The 15,742-nt window shown below is 60.1% G+C and overlaps 2 protein-coding genes across 3 annotated transcripts; one reads left to right on the top strand and one right to left on the bottom strand.

Annotated features, from left to right (window-relative positions):
- Window positions 1–1,617: 1,617 nt before the first annotated feature.
- On the top strand, window positions 1,618–9,176 carry LOC116656726 (inactive rhomboid protein 2-like). Of its 2 annotated transcripts, XM_032456768.1 has the most exons (15): window positions 1,618–1,653; window positions 1,737–1,940; window positions 2,831–2,959; window positions 3,295–3,413; window positions 3,578–3,772; window positions 4,811–4,922; window positions 5,059–5,133; window positions 5,219–5,380; window positions 5,723–5,832; window positions 5,986–6,049; window positions 6,148–6,242; window positions 6,446–6,521; window positions 6,654–6,754; window positions 6,939–7,092; window positions 7,774–8,193. In XM_032456768.1, exons 2-15 carry the CDS (start codon window positions 1,893–1,895, stop codon window positions 8,191–8,193), a joined length of 1,860 nt encoding a protein of 619 aa, XP_032312659.1. In that variant the 5' UTR covers window positions 1,618–1,653; window positions 1,737–1,892. The 2 variants fall into 2 exon arrangements, with proteins under 2 accessions (XP_032312659.1, XP_032312658.1); XM_032456767.1 differs by lacking the exon at window positions 1,618–1,653 and having other exon boundaries at window positions 1,930–1,940; window positions 2,831–2,954; window positions 7,774–9,176.
- A 560-nt stretch (window positions 9,177–9,736) lies between these two features.
- LOC116669211 (serotonin N-acetyltransferase-like) lies at window positions 9,737–11,524 on the bottom strand. The gene is made up of 3 exons (XM_032498210.1): window positions 11,121–11,524; window positions 10,677–10,831; window positions 9,737–10,293 (listed from the first exon to the last, which is right to left on the bottom strand). The coding sequence occupies exons 1-3, from the start codon at window positions 11,281–11,283 to the stop codon at window positions 9,988–9,990; spliced, it is 624 nt and encodes a 207-aa protein (XP_032354101.1). The 5' UTR covers window positions 11,284–11,524; the 3' UTR covers window positions 9,737–9,987.
- Between the last annotated feature and the right edge of the window lie 4,218 nt (window positions 11,525–15,742).

A 15,742-nucleotide genomic window follows, 5' to 3' on the forward strand; every position in this document is an offset into this window, starting at 1 on the left:
GCCTGACCGAACCCCGGGCCCCAGGAGCAGGCCAGCATGCTGCCCCAGGTAAGGGGCGGCTGGGCGCTCACTGCCCCTCCACAGGCCACCGTTGTGCCCCACATGACACCTTTGGGCAGTTTCACTTACTGGAGGAGACCTTTGACTGAGCCACAGCTCCCTGTAGCCCCTGCCCTAAGCCTCCGCCCCCTCCATCCTGGCCCCAAACTCTGCAGGGAGTGAGCCCTGAACTCAGGAGCTCCGAGTCATGCTGGTCCAGGGAGAATACGAGGAGCCTGCCAATTCCGCCTGGGAGTTGGCTGCTACCTGCACTCACGGGCCCAGGCTCTTCGTGGGGGGCGAGCTGTCTGTGACTAGGGGCAGGCTGTCTGTGACTGGGGGCAGAGGCGTCTGCAGCACCAGGAGCCTGCTCTCACAGCGCCTGGCTCCTGCAGGAAAGTGGGGATGAATCACCGTTTCCGACAGTCCCGGCTGGCGCTCCATAAAGAGCTCATTGAGAAGTGGCTCCGACAGCGTGGGCTTCTTCCTGCTCAGCCTGGGGCACAAGGGAGGCTGTGTCCCACTGCCCATCACCCGAGGGCTCTTTGCAATGTGCGACGCCAGGCAAGGGCGGCACAGCTATCGCGGGAGCGCTGGACAGGGAGTGAGGAACACGGGCCGGGCTCGCCAGAAACACTGAACAATGGTGATTTTGCCCTGGGAATGAAAGCAGCTCAGGGTGAATTGGGGTTGATGTTTGGTCTCTCCTGGGTTTTCACCCTGGAATCCTGGGCAGAGCCAGCCCGGGGCCTGGGCTCCACACAGTCACAGCCTGTCCCCCATTCAACCTCCCTGCAGAGGGCCCAGGAATCCAGCCTACCTGAAGAGCGTTAGCCTCCAGGAGCCACGGGGACGATGGCAGGAGGGCGGGTCGGAAAGCGCCCCAGCTTCCGCCGCCAGGCCGCCCTGTCCCAGAGCATCCGCAAGTGAGGCACCGCCCGCCTACCTGCCCCTGCAGTCCGGTAAACTCTGGGCACCCGGACTTCCGGGGGGCCTGCTCCCTGGTCCCTGCCTGGGATGTGTGGGCAGTCACCAAATCAGCAGCGTCCTCCTGCAGGGCAGACCTGAGCAATTTGAACCCCGTGTTACAGGCGGGGAAACTGAGGCCCAGGCGGCTCTGTGCCTGGTAGGAAGCCACAGTGTGGGAGGCTGAGGGATTCAAGGAGCTGGGAGCAGACCGTTGCCCCTCAGAGTGGCTCCCAGAGCCCATCCCAGCTCAGCCTGTCAGGCTCTGGACCTGAGTCTATCTCTGTCCACCTGATCCCTGGGCAGCAAACCAACAGCTCAAGGGGAAGCTGATCCGCCCCTCCCGCTGCACACACATACGCCCTGTCACCTCTCTTGTCACCTCCCCCGCACAACATACTAGTGCCCTGTCACTTCACGTCACCTCCTGCACACACACGTCTGCTCCGCAGGGGCGCGGCCCAGTGGTCGGGGTCAGTGGCGACTGGGAGCTGAAGCGGCAGCACTGGCAGCGCAGGAGCCTGCACCACTGCAGCGTCCGCTACGGCCGCCTCAAGCCTCGTGCCAGAGGGACCTGGAGCTCCCCAGCCAGGAGGTTGCCCTCCTTCCAGGGCACCGAGTCCTCCAAAACCCTGCAAACTGCCCAAGGTGGGCCCCGTCAGGGTGGAGGGGAAGTGGGCAACTCGGCCCAGGGCCACGACAGACTGCTCACCTCCTCCCTCCCTGTCCAGATTGTGGATCCCCTGGCCCGAGGACGGGCGTTCCGCCACCCAGACGAGGTGGACCGGCCCCACGCCCCACACCCGCCGCTGACCCCCGGGGTCCTGTCCCTCACCTCCTTCACCAGCGTCCGCTCTGGCTATTCCCACCTGCCCCGTCGCAAGAGGATGTCTGTGGCCCACATGAGCTTCCAGGCTGCTGCCGCCTTCCTCAAGGTGAGGACACCTCTGCCCAGCCTCTTCCATCATCCCTTTGTCCCTGTCTCTCCCCACAGCATCCCCCCCAAAACTCAGCCAGGCATCTCTCTCTGTACCAAGGGTAGTGGATGCACTGGGATTCCTGGGCAGAGAGAGAGGCCCTCATCCTTCCAGCCCCAGTTCTCCAGAGTGTGGGCAGCTGGTTTTCTGCACTGACACTTAAGCTGGAGTGAAGTGAAACATGCGGTCACCACTCATTGACCCCTGTCATATGCTGGGCATGGGGGCTATAGAGCAAAATGAGCGGTGTTGCTGCCCTGGGGGAACCCTCAGCTCGGGTGAGGTTGGATGTCACCATTCAGTGTGATGAGTGCTGGGGCTCACCCAGCGGAGGAGCTGCCCCCTCTCACCCAGCAGAGGGGCTGATGTCAGGGAAGGCACTTGAGCTGAACCCAGAAATATAAGGAAAGTCTTGCCAGGAAGGGAACAGCCTTCTCAGCAGAGGAAACAGCCTATGCAGAGGCACTTTGGGGGCGCAGCAGGAGGTGTTAGTGAAGGGTGGTTTACAAGAGCAACAGCAGGAGATGGGATCAGAAAGGTGGGCAGGGGCCTGGTGTGCCATGCCAAGAAGCCCGAGCCTGGGAAGTACGGGTGCAGGATGAGTGGTGGGGTGGCAGATGCCCAAGCCAGAGGACCAGAGGTCACCAGGGAGAAGTTAACAGCAAACTGTGCAGAGGGTGCTGCGTTCAGGGCTGTGGAGGAGCTGGAGCCCGCTTCCCGGCCTCTGGTAGATGCTCATGCTCCAGGCAGGGTCCCACCTCCAGCGGTGGTGGGCTTGACAGACCCCTTTGGAGGGGGGAGGGGACACCTGACCTGGGCCTGATGCCCATGCCTCTGCCCCCGCACAGGGTCGCTCGGTGCTGGATGCCGCGGGACAGCGGTGCCGGGTGGTCAAACGCAGCTTTGCCTACCCTAGCTTCCTGGAGGAGGATGCAGTCGATGGGGCGGAGACATTCGACTCCTCATTTTTTAGTAAGGCAAGCATGGGGTATGTGGGCCCTTGGGGTTGGGGGTCGGGGGGCCAGAAGCTAGGAGAGGTGACCTGGCCTCGATCCTGCTCTGCTAGAAGACCCTGAGATGTCCAAGTGCCCGTTGGTGGGATAGAGGTGCTGGACCCCGGTCTTCCTGTCAACGGAGTGAGGACCTGGGGTGGGGCAGGGTGCCAGCCGGGAAAGTCACCATCAGCGCTGACAGGCATGTGCCTTCCTCTGGCTTTGTCCTGCCCTTGAATTGAGCTGTTGGGGGCCAGTGCTGGGGACAGTGACTCCTCACACTGTCTCTTTTTTTGTCCCCCACTCCACCCCCACCCCAGGAAGAAATGAGCTCCATGCCCGATGATGTGTTTGAGTCTCCCCCACTCTCTGCCAGCAACTTCCGGGGGCTCCCACACTCGGCCTCCCCGGTCTCCCCCGATGGGGTGCAGATCCCTCTGTGAGTTCCCGCACTTCCAGGCGGAGGGAGATGGCACCACGGGAAGGGGCTCCCCCGGTGCTCAGTGACCCACATGGGGGCTTCCCCAGGCCACCGGTGCCTCCTGATCGCCCCCTCGTGGGATGTGGGGGTGGGCACCAGGCTGAGACCCCCGTCCCCACCAGGAAGGAGTACGTTGGAGCCCCAGCGCCCATGCCCAGGCGCGGAAGGCGCATCGCCTCCAAGGTGAAGCACTTCGCCTTTGACCGGAAGAAGCGGCACTACGGCCTGGGCGTGGTGGGCACCTGGCTGAACCGCAGCTACCGCCACAGCATCAGCAGCACCGTGCAGCGCCAGCTGGAGGGCTTTGACAGCCACCGGTGAGCGGGCCTGGGCGCTGGACCTGGGGTCCCACACTGTGAGAGCTGGGGGCGGTCACCATTCTGGAGAGCTCCTCCCCGGTGTAGGCAGAGGGGACGGGGGCTGAGAGCCACCGGAAGGGTCTGGGAGCTTCCAAGTTCCCCAGGCCCTCCCCTGAACTGCCCCTTACTCAGCGAGCCCCTGGTGAGCATTTCCTGTGGGTCAGGAGAGCAGGGACAAGTCCTCAGGGTCACCCTACGAGCATGCACGTCACCTGGGAAGGGGCATCGGGCATGGCTGCCTCTTCTCCACCCTCCCTACTCTCTGGGCCGGCATCCTCTGCTGGGCTCCCAGACAGCAGCCTGTCAACAAGCAGTCACTGAGTGCCAGCACGCAGGCCCTGAGACAGGGTGGGGCAGAGGGGCAGCTGGAAGCTGTGACCGTGAGTGAGGGGACTGCGGAGAGGACCTGCACAAAGACCTTGGGTGAAGCCAGAGGGTTGGGAAGAGGCTGTTCTCACAGAGTATATGATAAGCAACCACCCAGTGAACACTGGACCCAAAATTATCAAGAAAATAAGTAATAGGAGGTGTGGTGAGTGTCCTGGAGGACAGAGTTGGGAGTGAACAGCTGGTAGGGGTGGGTATAGTCAGGATGAGCAGCAGTTAGCTGGGTGAAGAGAGATGGAAAGAGCATCCCAGGCAAAGGAAACATCATGTGCAAATGCCCTGGGGCTGCAGGGAGCAAGGTTTTTTCCAGGAACTATAAGAGAAAGAGGAAGAAAGCCAGGGAGGTGAGTGGGCACAGCCAGGCCTTGCAACCAGTGGGAGGGGGCAATGTTAGACTTTATCACCAGGGCAGTGAGAAGCCATGGAAAGGATTTAAGCTAAGAGAGACACGTAGAGATGCATTTTAAGAGTTGCTGTGGTGAAGGATGAGTTGAGGGGCAAGGTGGAGGGCAGGGAACAGGTGAGAGCTGATGGTGGCTAGGCACCACAGAGCTGAGGGACAGGGTGTGAGTTCAGCTCTGCTGACTGCCCCAAGGCCTCTGCCCACAGACCCTACTTCACCTACTGGCTGACCTTCGTCCACATCATCATCACACTGCTGGTGATTTGCACATATGGCATCGCACCCGTGGGCTTCGCACAGCATGTTACTACCCAGCTGGTGAGTAGGGTTAGGGAAGGGGGCCCCACCCTGGGGATCCTAGCTTCCCCACCAAGAGGCGTTACCAAATCCCTGGGACAGGGAATCCCCGGGACAGGGAATCCCCTGACCCCCCCTCCTTCCACCTTTGCACCAGGTACTCAGGAACAAAGGTGTGTACGAGAGCGTGAAGTACATCCAGCAGGAGAACTTCTGGATTGGCCCCAGCTCGGTGAGGGACCCTCAGGGGAGACTCTCAACAGAGCAGCCATGTCTGGCCCCGAGCTCACAACCTACCCCCTTCACCCACCCCCCAGATTGACTTGATCCACCTGGGAGCCAAGTTCTCGCCCTGCATCCGAAAAGACCAGCAGATTGAGCAGCTGGTGCTGCGGGAGCAAGACCTGGAGCGGGACTCAGGTTGCTGCGTCCAGAACGACCACTCGGGCTGCATTCAAACCCAGCGGAAGGACTGCTCGGTGAGGGAGGACCCCGGACCCCTGCCAGCCCCACTCTGGTCCCCTGCACCGTCTCCACTTGCCCCAGCCTCGGGGAGGGGCCCTTCGAGGGAGGTGTCCACTTTGCCACCATCCTTCCTCTGCCCTCCCTGGCCTCACACACCCCTGTATGCTGCTCAGCACAGGGAGGGTGCTGACCTCCCCAGCCCCAGAGAAGTGAAAGCTGGGTCCCAGAGTATCAGCTGGGGTTGGGGGTCTGGGCCCTGGACAGCAGGGGAAGAGCTTCTATCTTGGAGGGGCCCCTGCCTACTCTGATGGGGTTGATCTTGTCCTCGCCATGACCAGCCCGCTTCCATCCTCCAGGAGACTTTGGCAACTTTTGTCAAGTGGCAGGATGATACTGGGCCCCCCATGGACAAGTCCGACCTGGGCCAAAAGCGGACATCGGGGGCCGTGTGCCACCAGGACCCCAGGTACAGTCCCAGAGTGACCCCCAGCTGCGCTGTCGGAGAAGATGGGGTTGAGTATCATGTTGTCTCTGCCACCCGTGGGGATGTTGGCCAGTGGGCTTGGCAGGCTGGAATGCAGCTGCCGCTCATTTCATTACCTCCGACCTCTGCCTCTAGAACCTGTGAGGAGCCAGCCTCCAGCGGTGCCCACATCTGGCCTGATGACATCACCAAGTGGCCAGTGAGTGTCACTTGGAGTGGAGAGCAGTCTGGGAAGGGTGGGGGGGGCACGCCTGCTGCTACACTGCTCCAGTCACCTGTCGGTGCCCCTCCCCACAGATCTGCACAGAGCAGGCCAGGAGTAACCGCTCGGGCTTCCTGCACTTGGACTGTGAGATCCGCGGCCGCCCCTGCTGCATCGGCACCAAGGGCAGGTGAGCTGGCCTGGGCACTCTGCCCAGTGCTCCTTCTCCATCACCCTTCACCCAGCTGGTGGCCTCCCTCCTTGCTCGGGGGCCATCCGTGGTGTAAGCAGGTCCCTGCCAGCGAAGCCTGCTGTGGCCGGGCACCGGGCACTGGGTGAGTGAGCAGGAGGGCTCAGGCCCCTGACGTACACCCTTGCCTCCCTGCTCCCCAGCTGTGAGATCACCACCCGGGAATACTGTGAGTTCATGCACGGCTATTTCCACGAAGAGGCCACACTCTGTTCCCAGGTGAGGCAGGGCCTGGCAGGGCCTGGGGCGTGAGCAGCTCAGCACGGCAGCAGGTGTCCGGTTCTGTCCCCGACATCAGGGCCTCTGACCCAGCCTCGTCCCAGGCACTGATCGCCGTGTGCTCACCCCCAGGTGCACTGCCTGGACGAGGTGTGTGGGCTGCTGCCCTTCCTTAACCCCGAGGTCCCAGATCAGTTCTACAGGCTCTGGCTGTCTCTGTTCCTCCACGCTGGGTAAGAGAGGCCTCGCTGGCCAACCCCCCAGACCCCTGTGGTGGCCGCCCACCTGGACCCCTGGAGGAGGGGCTCCCGGGCCAGGGCACAGCCCGCACAACCTGCCAGGCCCCACCGCTCCCGAAGTGCCTGGCTGGCAGCTACGGGCACAGGGGGGCTGATGCCTGGTGTGTCCCCCACCCAGTGTGGTGCACTGCTTGGTGTCTGTGGTCTTCCAAATGACCATCCTGCGGGACCTGGAGAAGCTGGCTGGCTGGCACCGCATCTCCATTATCTTCATCCTCAGTGGCATCACCGGCAACCTTGCCAGCACCATCTTCCTCCCGTACCGTGCGGAGGTAGGGACCCTGGGGACGGGGTGGGAGGGCCAGCTCTGTGGCTTCCCACTCTCCTCCCGCATGATGGCCAGAGGGACGCACAGCCCCTCCCGTGTCAGGCTCAATGGTGGATTGACAGCTAAGCTGGGGGCTTAAAGTCAATTCCTTAATCTATCCCTGGGCGCGAGGGAGCAGCAATGCCTCTGGGTCATGTGTCATTGTGACCTCCAGAAAGACCTTCCTGGACCCTGCCCCTCACTCTGCCTCTTCTTTGCTTCATTTCTCTCCATGATTGACCATTGCCTGCCAGCACATCCCATAGTTACGGGTTAAGCCGTATAAAATCACCTGTGTGTGACAGTTCTTGGTCCATAGAAATGGCAGTTTTTGATGGGTTCAACCTGACCCTGTCGGCTTGTTCAGTGTCTGTCCCTCCCCACGTGCACTGCCCAGAGCAGGCTGTCTGTCCTGCTTCCTGCACTGGCATGCACATAGTAGGTGCTCAGTATTTGCCAAAAGGGTGGGTAGAACAAGCCCAGCTCTGACCCGGCAGCTCCAGCTGCCCCCGGGCCCTTGCCCTGGGAGGGGCTCACAAATAGGACGACCCGGGTCCCTGGGCTCCAGCTCCGCCATGCCCAGGGCCCCCCGCAGGCTCCCACCTGGGACCTGGAAGTGAGCCTCGTCCCCTCCCTGCCCTCCCAGGTGGGCCCAGCGGGGTCGCAGTTCGGCCTCCTCGCCTGCCTCTTCGTGGAGCTCTTCCAGAGCTGGGAGCTGCTGGAGCGGCCCTGGAAGGCCTTCCTGAACCTGTCGGCCGTGGTGCTCTTCCTGTTCGTGTGCGGCCTCCTGCCCTGGATTGACAACATCGCGCACATTGTCGGCTTCCTCAGTGGCCTGCTGCTGGCCTTCGCTTTCCTGCCCTACATCACCTTCGGCACGAGCGACAAGTACCGCAAGCGCGCCCTCATCCTGGTGTCACTGCTGGTCTTCGCCGGCCTCTTTGCCTCGCTCGTCGTCTGGCTCTATGTCTACCCCATCCACTGGCCCTGGATCGAGTACCTCACCTGCTTCCCCTTCACCAGCCGCTTCTGCGAGAAGTATGAGCTGGACCAGGTGCTGCACTGACTGCCCGCTCCGCGGAGCCCGATGCCACGGGACTGACTGCCAGGGTGGGGCTGCCTGCTGGTATGGCCCTCCCCGCACTCCAGAAACACCCTCGGGGGTGCAGCCCTGCTCCCAGGAGCTCCCTCCTCCAGGCCCGGCTGAGCCCACGGGAGGCGGTCATAAAGCAGGGTTCCCTGGGGGACTGGAGCCCTTCCTCGTCAGGTCCAGGCTGAGGGACACTCCGAACACGTGCTTCTCTGCAGCTCGGAGGCCCAGGCGCTGATGTCCTCCCCACTCCCCTGCTTTCGGGACCACCTCCTGGGTTGGGTTTCTTTCTTCCCAGGGTCCTGGGCTGCTGCCCCTCTCCCACCTCAGCCTCTGCTGGTGCCTTTCCTCTCCCCGCTCCTGTGAGCCTGCCCTTCCTGGGGTTGTGGCTGGGGTTCCCACCAGGTTCCCAGCCCTGTGTCCCCACAGCCCCCTTCCTGTGTCCCCTCCCCTCTCTGCCCTGTGAATCCACCCCCTGCATCCATCAGTGGCCTGTTAAGCCTGCCCATAATGCTCGGAGACTGTACACTGAGAGAAGCTCTGGCTGGGGTCTGGTGCAGAGGACCAAGGAGCAAGGAGACACAGTTAGACTGGGAAGCTGAGAGCCTCTGCTGTTCTTAGCAAACAGACGCTGCACCTGCCCCGCAGGCCCCCAGCCCTCCTTTGATTCAGTGTTCTGCCTCATAGGGCTGGACTGACGCTGGCCAGCCCCACCACCCTCTGTCTCACTCCCGCCCACGTGGGGGCAGGACCACCCCAGGGACCTGCTTCCAGGGGTTGCCCAAGGTCAATCAGGCCCTTTTTTTTTTCTACCAGTTTATATTATGGCCCTAATTTTTTAAAGTAACGCTAACTTTGTATGGATGATGTCTGAAATGTATTAAGTGATATTCTTTAGAGAAACATTATCTTTTAACCTGAGGCCTCGGGTAGAATAAAAGCTGGAAATTTATTTTGGAGGTGAGAGTGGCCAGGTCAGCCACAAGGAGCTCAGGGCATGGGCTTCTGGGGTTTTTGGTTGGACCAGAAACTGGGTTGGGACCCCCTGAAAGGTCACTTGAGAGGGTGGTGTTAAATCCCTGAGATCCCTGCAGTCCCCCAGCCCCACCTGCTTGTGAGGATAGTGAGGGGGTTGGCTGGGCGGGGCGGGGGCCGTCCTGGCAGAAAGAGTGGGAGGTGCAGCACTTGTCTGTTACCTACAATCCTGCACCCCACCCTTCACCCCACACCCCAGTGGGGCACAACGCTGTTACTGTGGGCATAGGACCCAGGGTCCTGTGGTGGGGTTGGGGGCCAGTGTGGTGAGCTGAGAGGTGGTCCCTGCCCCTTCCTGCTCCCAGGTACCCTGCATTCCAGGGATGAGGATGGGAAGGGGCAGACCCAGGTCTGGAGGGGTTAAGGGTCCCTGAGCATCAGGCTTGCTTAGTGAGGATGCCGAGGCAGAGCTGCAGGATGCCTCCCACTGTCCCTACTTAACCGACCCAGCCACGTTAGGGCACAGTTTGGAATGCAGGGACTACAGAGGGCCTCGTGCAGACAGACTGGAGGACACACAGCTTGTGCCCCAGAGGGGCAGCCAGGGCTGAGAGCAGCCGCCCCACTTTCTCTTTATTTCACCCCTCCCCTTTCCATGGCCACCTGGGAGTCACTGTCTCCTGAGCTGGGGGAAGGCCAGGGTGGAGAAGGGGACACCAGGACAGAGTAGGAGCCCCCAGCTTGCCTCCCCACATCTCTGGCACCTGGCCGTAGGCACCCCAGGTGGTGGCCAGGTCAGCAGTCACTGTTCCTGCGCAGGGAGGTGTGGCCCCACAGGGAACACTGGAGCTCCGTGAAGGCCAGTGAGCCCACGGTGACATTGCACGGGCCCACGGGGTGGAAACCGAACCTCTCGTAGAAGGGCACCAGTGGGTCCTCGCACATGAGCACGGCCCGGCGCACAGCTGGCTGGCCGCCCAGGTGGTGCAGGTAGCGCCAGAGCAGGATGGAGCCCTTGCCCTGCTGCCGGAAGGTGCGGTGCACGGCCAGCACGTGCAGGTGCGCTGTGCGGCCCCCGGGCCTGTGCAGCGTCAGCGACTCCTGGGGGCAAGAGACAGGCATAAGTCCATGTCACCTCTGTGGACACCTGTACCCTCAAACTGCCCCCATCTGGGCCAAGGGCAGGTGTCCCCTGAGTTCCTCCAATCAGGGCTCCCCTCTCACCCAAGGAGGGCCTCCACTTGGGAGCTACATCCCCAGCCCTAGGGCGGCCCCTTCATGAGGGCCTTGAGATCCGAAAGGACTGGGCTCTGTTGCTCTGGGAGAGGACCACATCTGTGCTCATCTCTTAGTTCTGGAGGAAGAAATCCCAGGCACTGGGCTCCTCTCCCCTCCCTGGCAGCCTCTGTGAGAGCAGGAGGAGCCGGGGGCCAGCAGGCGGTGGCCTCTCTTCCAGGGGCCTCCTGGGCCTGCCCTGCCCTCACCTGAGTGAGTCTCTCCTTGTCCCACAGGGAGCCAATGATGAAGGCCACAAGGCGGCCCTCCACGAACCAGCCCAGGGACAGCTCAGGACAGAGGGTCAGGAAGTGCCGGACCTCGTCCAGATTCAGGGGGCAGATGCCCGAGACAGAGATGAAGGCTGCGGAGGAGGCACTGGTGGTGACTTAGTGGTCTCTGTGCCGCCTGCCCACTGTCCACTGCAGACCGAGAATCTGCTCAGAGGTCCCTCCCCCACAGGAAAGCAGAGGTTCAACACTGCTGTTCCCCCCACTTCCTAACCCACACGTACTCATGCACACGCACAAAAACATATGTCTGATTATTCTGGGGTCCCCGCTGCCAAGGATAGGAGACTCGAGGGTCTTCTCCCCAAGGGGAGCAGCAGCGGAGTACAGCAGGGTCCCGGCCCCTGTGTGGGGGCTGCTCACCTTCACGCTCAATCTCAAACACCCCGGCAGCATCCTCTGGGGTGAGGCAGCGAAACTCACTGGCAGGGAGTGTGTGGCGCCGCTGGCGACTCGGGGACTCGGGGATCCCAGGGGGCAGGTGCAGAGTCACGGGCTTTAGGTAGTAGATGCTCTGAGTGGACATCCTGGCTGCTACCTCCACCTCTGGGGGCCCCAGCTTCAGAAGTGGCCTCTGGGATAAGGAGGACCCCTCAGCACCTGTTGGAGGGGAGCGATAGTCTGGGGTCTGGTCCTCATCTCCAAGGGGGCCGTCCAGCGTGATGGTTCCTCTTACCTCTTTTGTAGCGGACTTGGAGTGGGGAGTCTGGGGGCTGGAGTGGAGCAGGCGTATACGGGGTAGACACCTCCTGCCTTGTCCCTGCTCACTGGGCCCCCAGGTCACTTTTTGTCTCTCTCCCTGACCCACGGCAGACGTACAGTTCTTAGAGGAGTCTGTCCCTCCCCTGTGAAGCCCCATGGCCTGCAGGTCGCCGCCGTCTTCTCCACCTTCTCTCCCCATGTCTCCAAGCCCCAAGCAGGGTGCTCTTATTCCTGAAGGCTGGGAGCCGGAGGCAGAGTCCCCACTTACCAGGACAGTGGGGCAGGGGCCCTGATGTTCCCACCACAGAGCCAGTCACCCGGGGACCGATCACAGGCTCAGGAACCAGAAAACTCCAGACTCCTAGGTGCCTGGCTGTCACAGTAAGCGTGGGCTGGCACGAGTGACGCTCTTCTCAGAGATTTCTACTCCCCCACCCGCCCGCCTCTACGTCACAGGCAGGCGATGCCCGCAGGACTCTGGCAGCCCCGTGCGCTGTCCCTGTGTGCCGAGGGTAACATCTCAGCATGGCACACTGGACGCAGAGGATTACAGCGGCTGGCTGAGGCCCCAGGGTTTACGGGGAAGAGCACGGGGCTAAGCCTCGTGGGTTCACTCTAATCCCTACTCTGGTGCCAACCGGCTGGCACAGGCATTCACCCCTTGTCCCCTGAAGCCTAGCAAACCCACCTCTGAGGGTCCTTCTAGCGCTGGCAGCCAGAGCGTGGTACCATTTACAGCATTTGCTCAGTGGCCGGTTAGAACTGCAGAACCAGAGGGGAGAGGACAAGGCTGGTGTTTGATGTAAAGTCAACGTAATCCAATGTCCCGGCGTGGGGATCCTGGCTCAGGGGGCTTCTTTCCAGACCCCTGTTGGTAGAGTTTTACTCTTAATGCCACAGTCTCCCTCCAGCACCAGCTCCCGTGAAAGGGTCCTGTAACCCTGACTCCCCTGGCTCTGACTCTGCTCAGGCTGCCCACCCCCACCTCGTTCCTTCTCCTGTGGTGTTGCCCCTTTAGGGGTCCCCCCATTACCCACTCCAGCCTGGCCTCCTGCAGGTCTCCCAGCCCACCAGACAGGGCTGCACACATCTGGATACCAGCTTCCCTGTCTCTCCCGCGGACTCTGGGCAATGGCTGGGCTCTTGCCCCAGGGCTCCAGAACATTCTACGGCGATTGGAGCCATATTGGCCAGTACACACAGAGATGCCCGGAGGGCTGTGTGATCTGACCCTCCACCTGCCCAGCAGAGCCTCACCTCCCACCCAGCTGAACCCCCGTCCCACCAGTGATCTGTAGTCTGGGATCATGGGTGCAGATGTGGCTGTCCTCATGATGGGGGAGACAACTGAGTCACAGAATGGAAAGAACATTCTGATGAGCCACGTATACCAACAGGGAAGCTGGGGGCCAGGCTTGGGGATGTTGTCTCTTGGGGGAAAATGAGATATTCATGGGAAGAAAGTGAGGAGATTAGCAGAACCAGGATCAGGAACCTAAGGTCGGGGCAGCAAGCAGCATCCCATGCAGCCAAGAATGGACAAAGATCTCTGATTCTCGGGACAAGGAATCCCTGATGGCCTTGAAGAGTCCTTCTGGGGTTGGGAGTTGGGGAGGCAGATGCAGAGGAACAACCTCATGGTGAAAAAGCAGAGGTGGCAGCAGGGCAAAGGGCACTGGTGAAAGGTACACTGGTCCCCCTGCATAGCCAGGGCCTGGAGAAGTCTACCCCCTGCCCCCCACCCCGTTCCCAGCACAGAGCCTGCAGCAGCTCAGATGAATCTAGAAAGCCTGGCATGTGGTGGGGCTTCTAGGGGCTTCCAAGTCGGGCCTCACCCGCTCCTCTCTCCTCCCCTTGATGTGACAGCTGCCGGGTTCCCACTACAGGGCCCAGCCCAGGGGAGCCCACCTGGGGGAATCTGAAAGGTAGGCCCCATGAGCGATGGGGCCCAGAGACCCCAATTTTCCATGCAGAGCAAAGGAAAGGCCCTGACGGGCAAAGAAGGCAGCTCTCTGGACAGGCACTTGTGTAACTAGTTGTGATTTTTGATGGTATTGAGGGTGGCCTCCTTCTCTCAGTCCCTCACCTGCATTTAAGACCTGCCCTGCACACCTGGCATGGAGCACATTTTGCCTAATTGTATTTACCTTTCCAATCTTAATCGAGCCCAAGCAGATACCCTGGGGGACAGAGATGGAGATGGAGAATCATGGGCAGGGGGTTCGCTGGAAGAGTGCCTCCTGGGAGCCACCCCGGTGGGTAGAAAGGGAAGCAGTCTGGGTAGAGAGAGAAGTCGGGCTGTCAGAATGCAGTTGCTACAGAGGCCTCAGCCCACCTCCTGGGAGCTCAGGAGCCAGAAATCCTTCAGTGACGCCCAGATGGAGGCAGGGGGCAGGCTTCACTGCCCTGCATTAGCTGTGAGGAGGCAGCTTCCAGCTGAGAATGCAGCCTCAGTTCATCAGCAGTCCTGCCCACTGGGGTTTGAGTACTCAAGATAATTTCTCCAAGCTGCCTAGAGCCATCCTAGCTGGAGGAGGTGAGCTGGGAGGGTCCAGAAGGTTCTAGGAGAGCCTGGCGCGACCCAGATATCCCCAAATGCTTCTTTTTCCCAATCACAACCCCCCTTGGCATAGCTGACTCACTAAGGTTGAGAATTCAGCCTCCTCTGGGGCCCCACGACTCTTATTAAGTCCAGAACCTGACCCTCTACTTCCCTCTGTCCCCCAAGGTCAGGTGTGAGCATCCACCATTCTTACAATACCTCTCAGACACCTGAGATTTTTTTCACCACCACTGCATTTCCTTCCCCTGGTATCCCATCCCAGCTCACTGCCCGTGAACTGTTTAATAATTACACACCAGTACAGCATGCCAGGGGCCAGCATATTCTACCCTCCCCTAGGGATGGGGGTCCTCATTAGCAGGCAGGTGGTCCAGGTCCGGAAGCTTTTTAGAGTCTATTCCCTGGGACCACACCCTGAGGCCAGAGGACCAGGCTTTGTTTCCCTCTTAGGGACAGTCATTGCATGGATGATGCGTCTTCTTTCAGCCAAGAGCAGTCCTTGGAGAGGAACGCAGGTGTGAGCCTCAGCAGCTGGTGGGGGAGGAGTTCTGGACTTGAACGTGGACTTGGCTGTGCACCACGGTGTCCACTGCACACTCATCACCTCCAAAGGCTTATAAATCCCTGGAGGACAGAGACTGCACAGAACGTGTGGCAATATGCTCGATGCAAGTAGGCGTCTGCTGCTAGGTGTTGGTTCTTCTGTTGAGGAAGGTAACACTTGCTCCCTGACTTCCTGTGGATTTATTTTGCAGCCTCTTCGATAGGCTGACATCACCGCGGGGCTGAATGTGGCTCTGTCCTTATTTAGGGCTCAATATCTGCCATATTACACAGGCGGTTTCCTCAGGAACCTTCCAGATCTTTCTGGAACGGAGGTGTCAAAAGCAGAGATAGATCGCCACCTCCTGGAGAAAGAAGGGACCTATGGCTTCCTGGGTATCCGGAGCCCCACCGCCCAATAGAAAGCTCCTGTGCACCCCATGTGTGATTTTCAATTTTCTAGTAGCCACGTGAAAAACAGCCTAAAGAAACGGGTTACCTTGACTTAATAGAATACTGTGTTTAACCCAACATCCACAAAGTATTGTCCTTTCAACAAGTAGTCAATATAAAAATTATTAGAGATACTTTACATTCTGGTGGGTTTTTTTGTTGTTGTTGTTTTGTTTTGTTTTTGCACTGAGTCTTCAAAATCCAATGTGTATTTCACACTTACAGCCCTTGGCAATTCAGACCGGCCACATTTCGAGGGCTAAGAGCCACACGTGGTTAGGGGCTCCTGTAGCCCGTGCGAAGCCCAGAGCTGGAGGCTGAAGGCTAAGGAGAGAACAATAGTGTGTGTTGGGTGAGGCATGTGTGTGTGCGAGGCTGTGTGTGTATACGTGGACCTGTATATGTGTGCATGGGGTGAGTGTGGATGTGTGTGTGATGTGAGTGTGCCTGTGAGGGTTTTTGTGTCTAGGAAAAATAGAAAGCTGGAGAACTGAGGAAAGACAGAGATGTCCCAGGGACCTATTGGTGCACTTAGGGCCTTTGGGAGAGGTTGGCTTGTTTTTGTTCGATCATTCGAAAAATCTTTTGAGCACCTACTGTGACTCAGACCTGCGCTGGATGCTGGAAAACAAAGGTACAAAGAAGAGTCCCGCAAAAGAGCTAGGCATGCAAATAGAGGGAAATAAATGCACTCAGACAGGTATTACCAGGTAAGTGGGGGAGT

The sequence above is a fragment of the Camelus ferus genome, chromosome 16, assembly GCF_009834535.1.
Source record: "Camelus ferus isolate YT-003-E chromosome 16, BCGSAC_Cfer_1.0, whole genome shotgun sequence".
Taxonomy (NCBI): domain Eukaryota; kingdom Metazoa; phylum Chordata; class Mammalia; order Artiodactyla; family Camelidae; genus Camelus; species Camelus ferus.

Coding starts and splice junctions, on each gene's coding strand:
- LOC116656726 (XM_032456768.1), top strand. CDS start 1,893: ATGTCTGTGGCCCACATGAGCTTCCAGGCTGCTGCCGCCTTCCTCAAG. Junction 5,381..5,722: donor CCCAGCGGAAGGACTGCTCG/GTGAGGGAGGAC, acceptor TCCATCCTCCAG/GAGACTTTGGCAACTTTTGT. Junction 6,050..6,147: donor ATGACATCACCAAGTGGCCA/GTGAGTGTCACT, acceptor CCCTCCCCACAG/ATCTGCACAGAGCAGGCCAG.
- LOC116669211 (XM_032498210.1), bottom strand. CDS start 11,283: ATGTCCACTCAGAGCATCTACTACCTAAAGCCCGTGACTCTGCACCTG. Junction 10,832..11,120: donor GTTTGAGATTGAGCGTGAAG/GTGAGCAGCCCC, acceptor CCTCCTCCGCAG/CCTTCATCTCTGTCTCGGGC. Junction 10,294..10,676: donor ACAAGGAGAGACTCACTCAG/GTGAGGGCAGGG, acceptor TCTTGCCCCCAG/GAGTCGCTGACGCTGCACAG.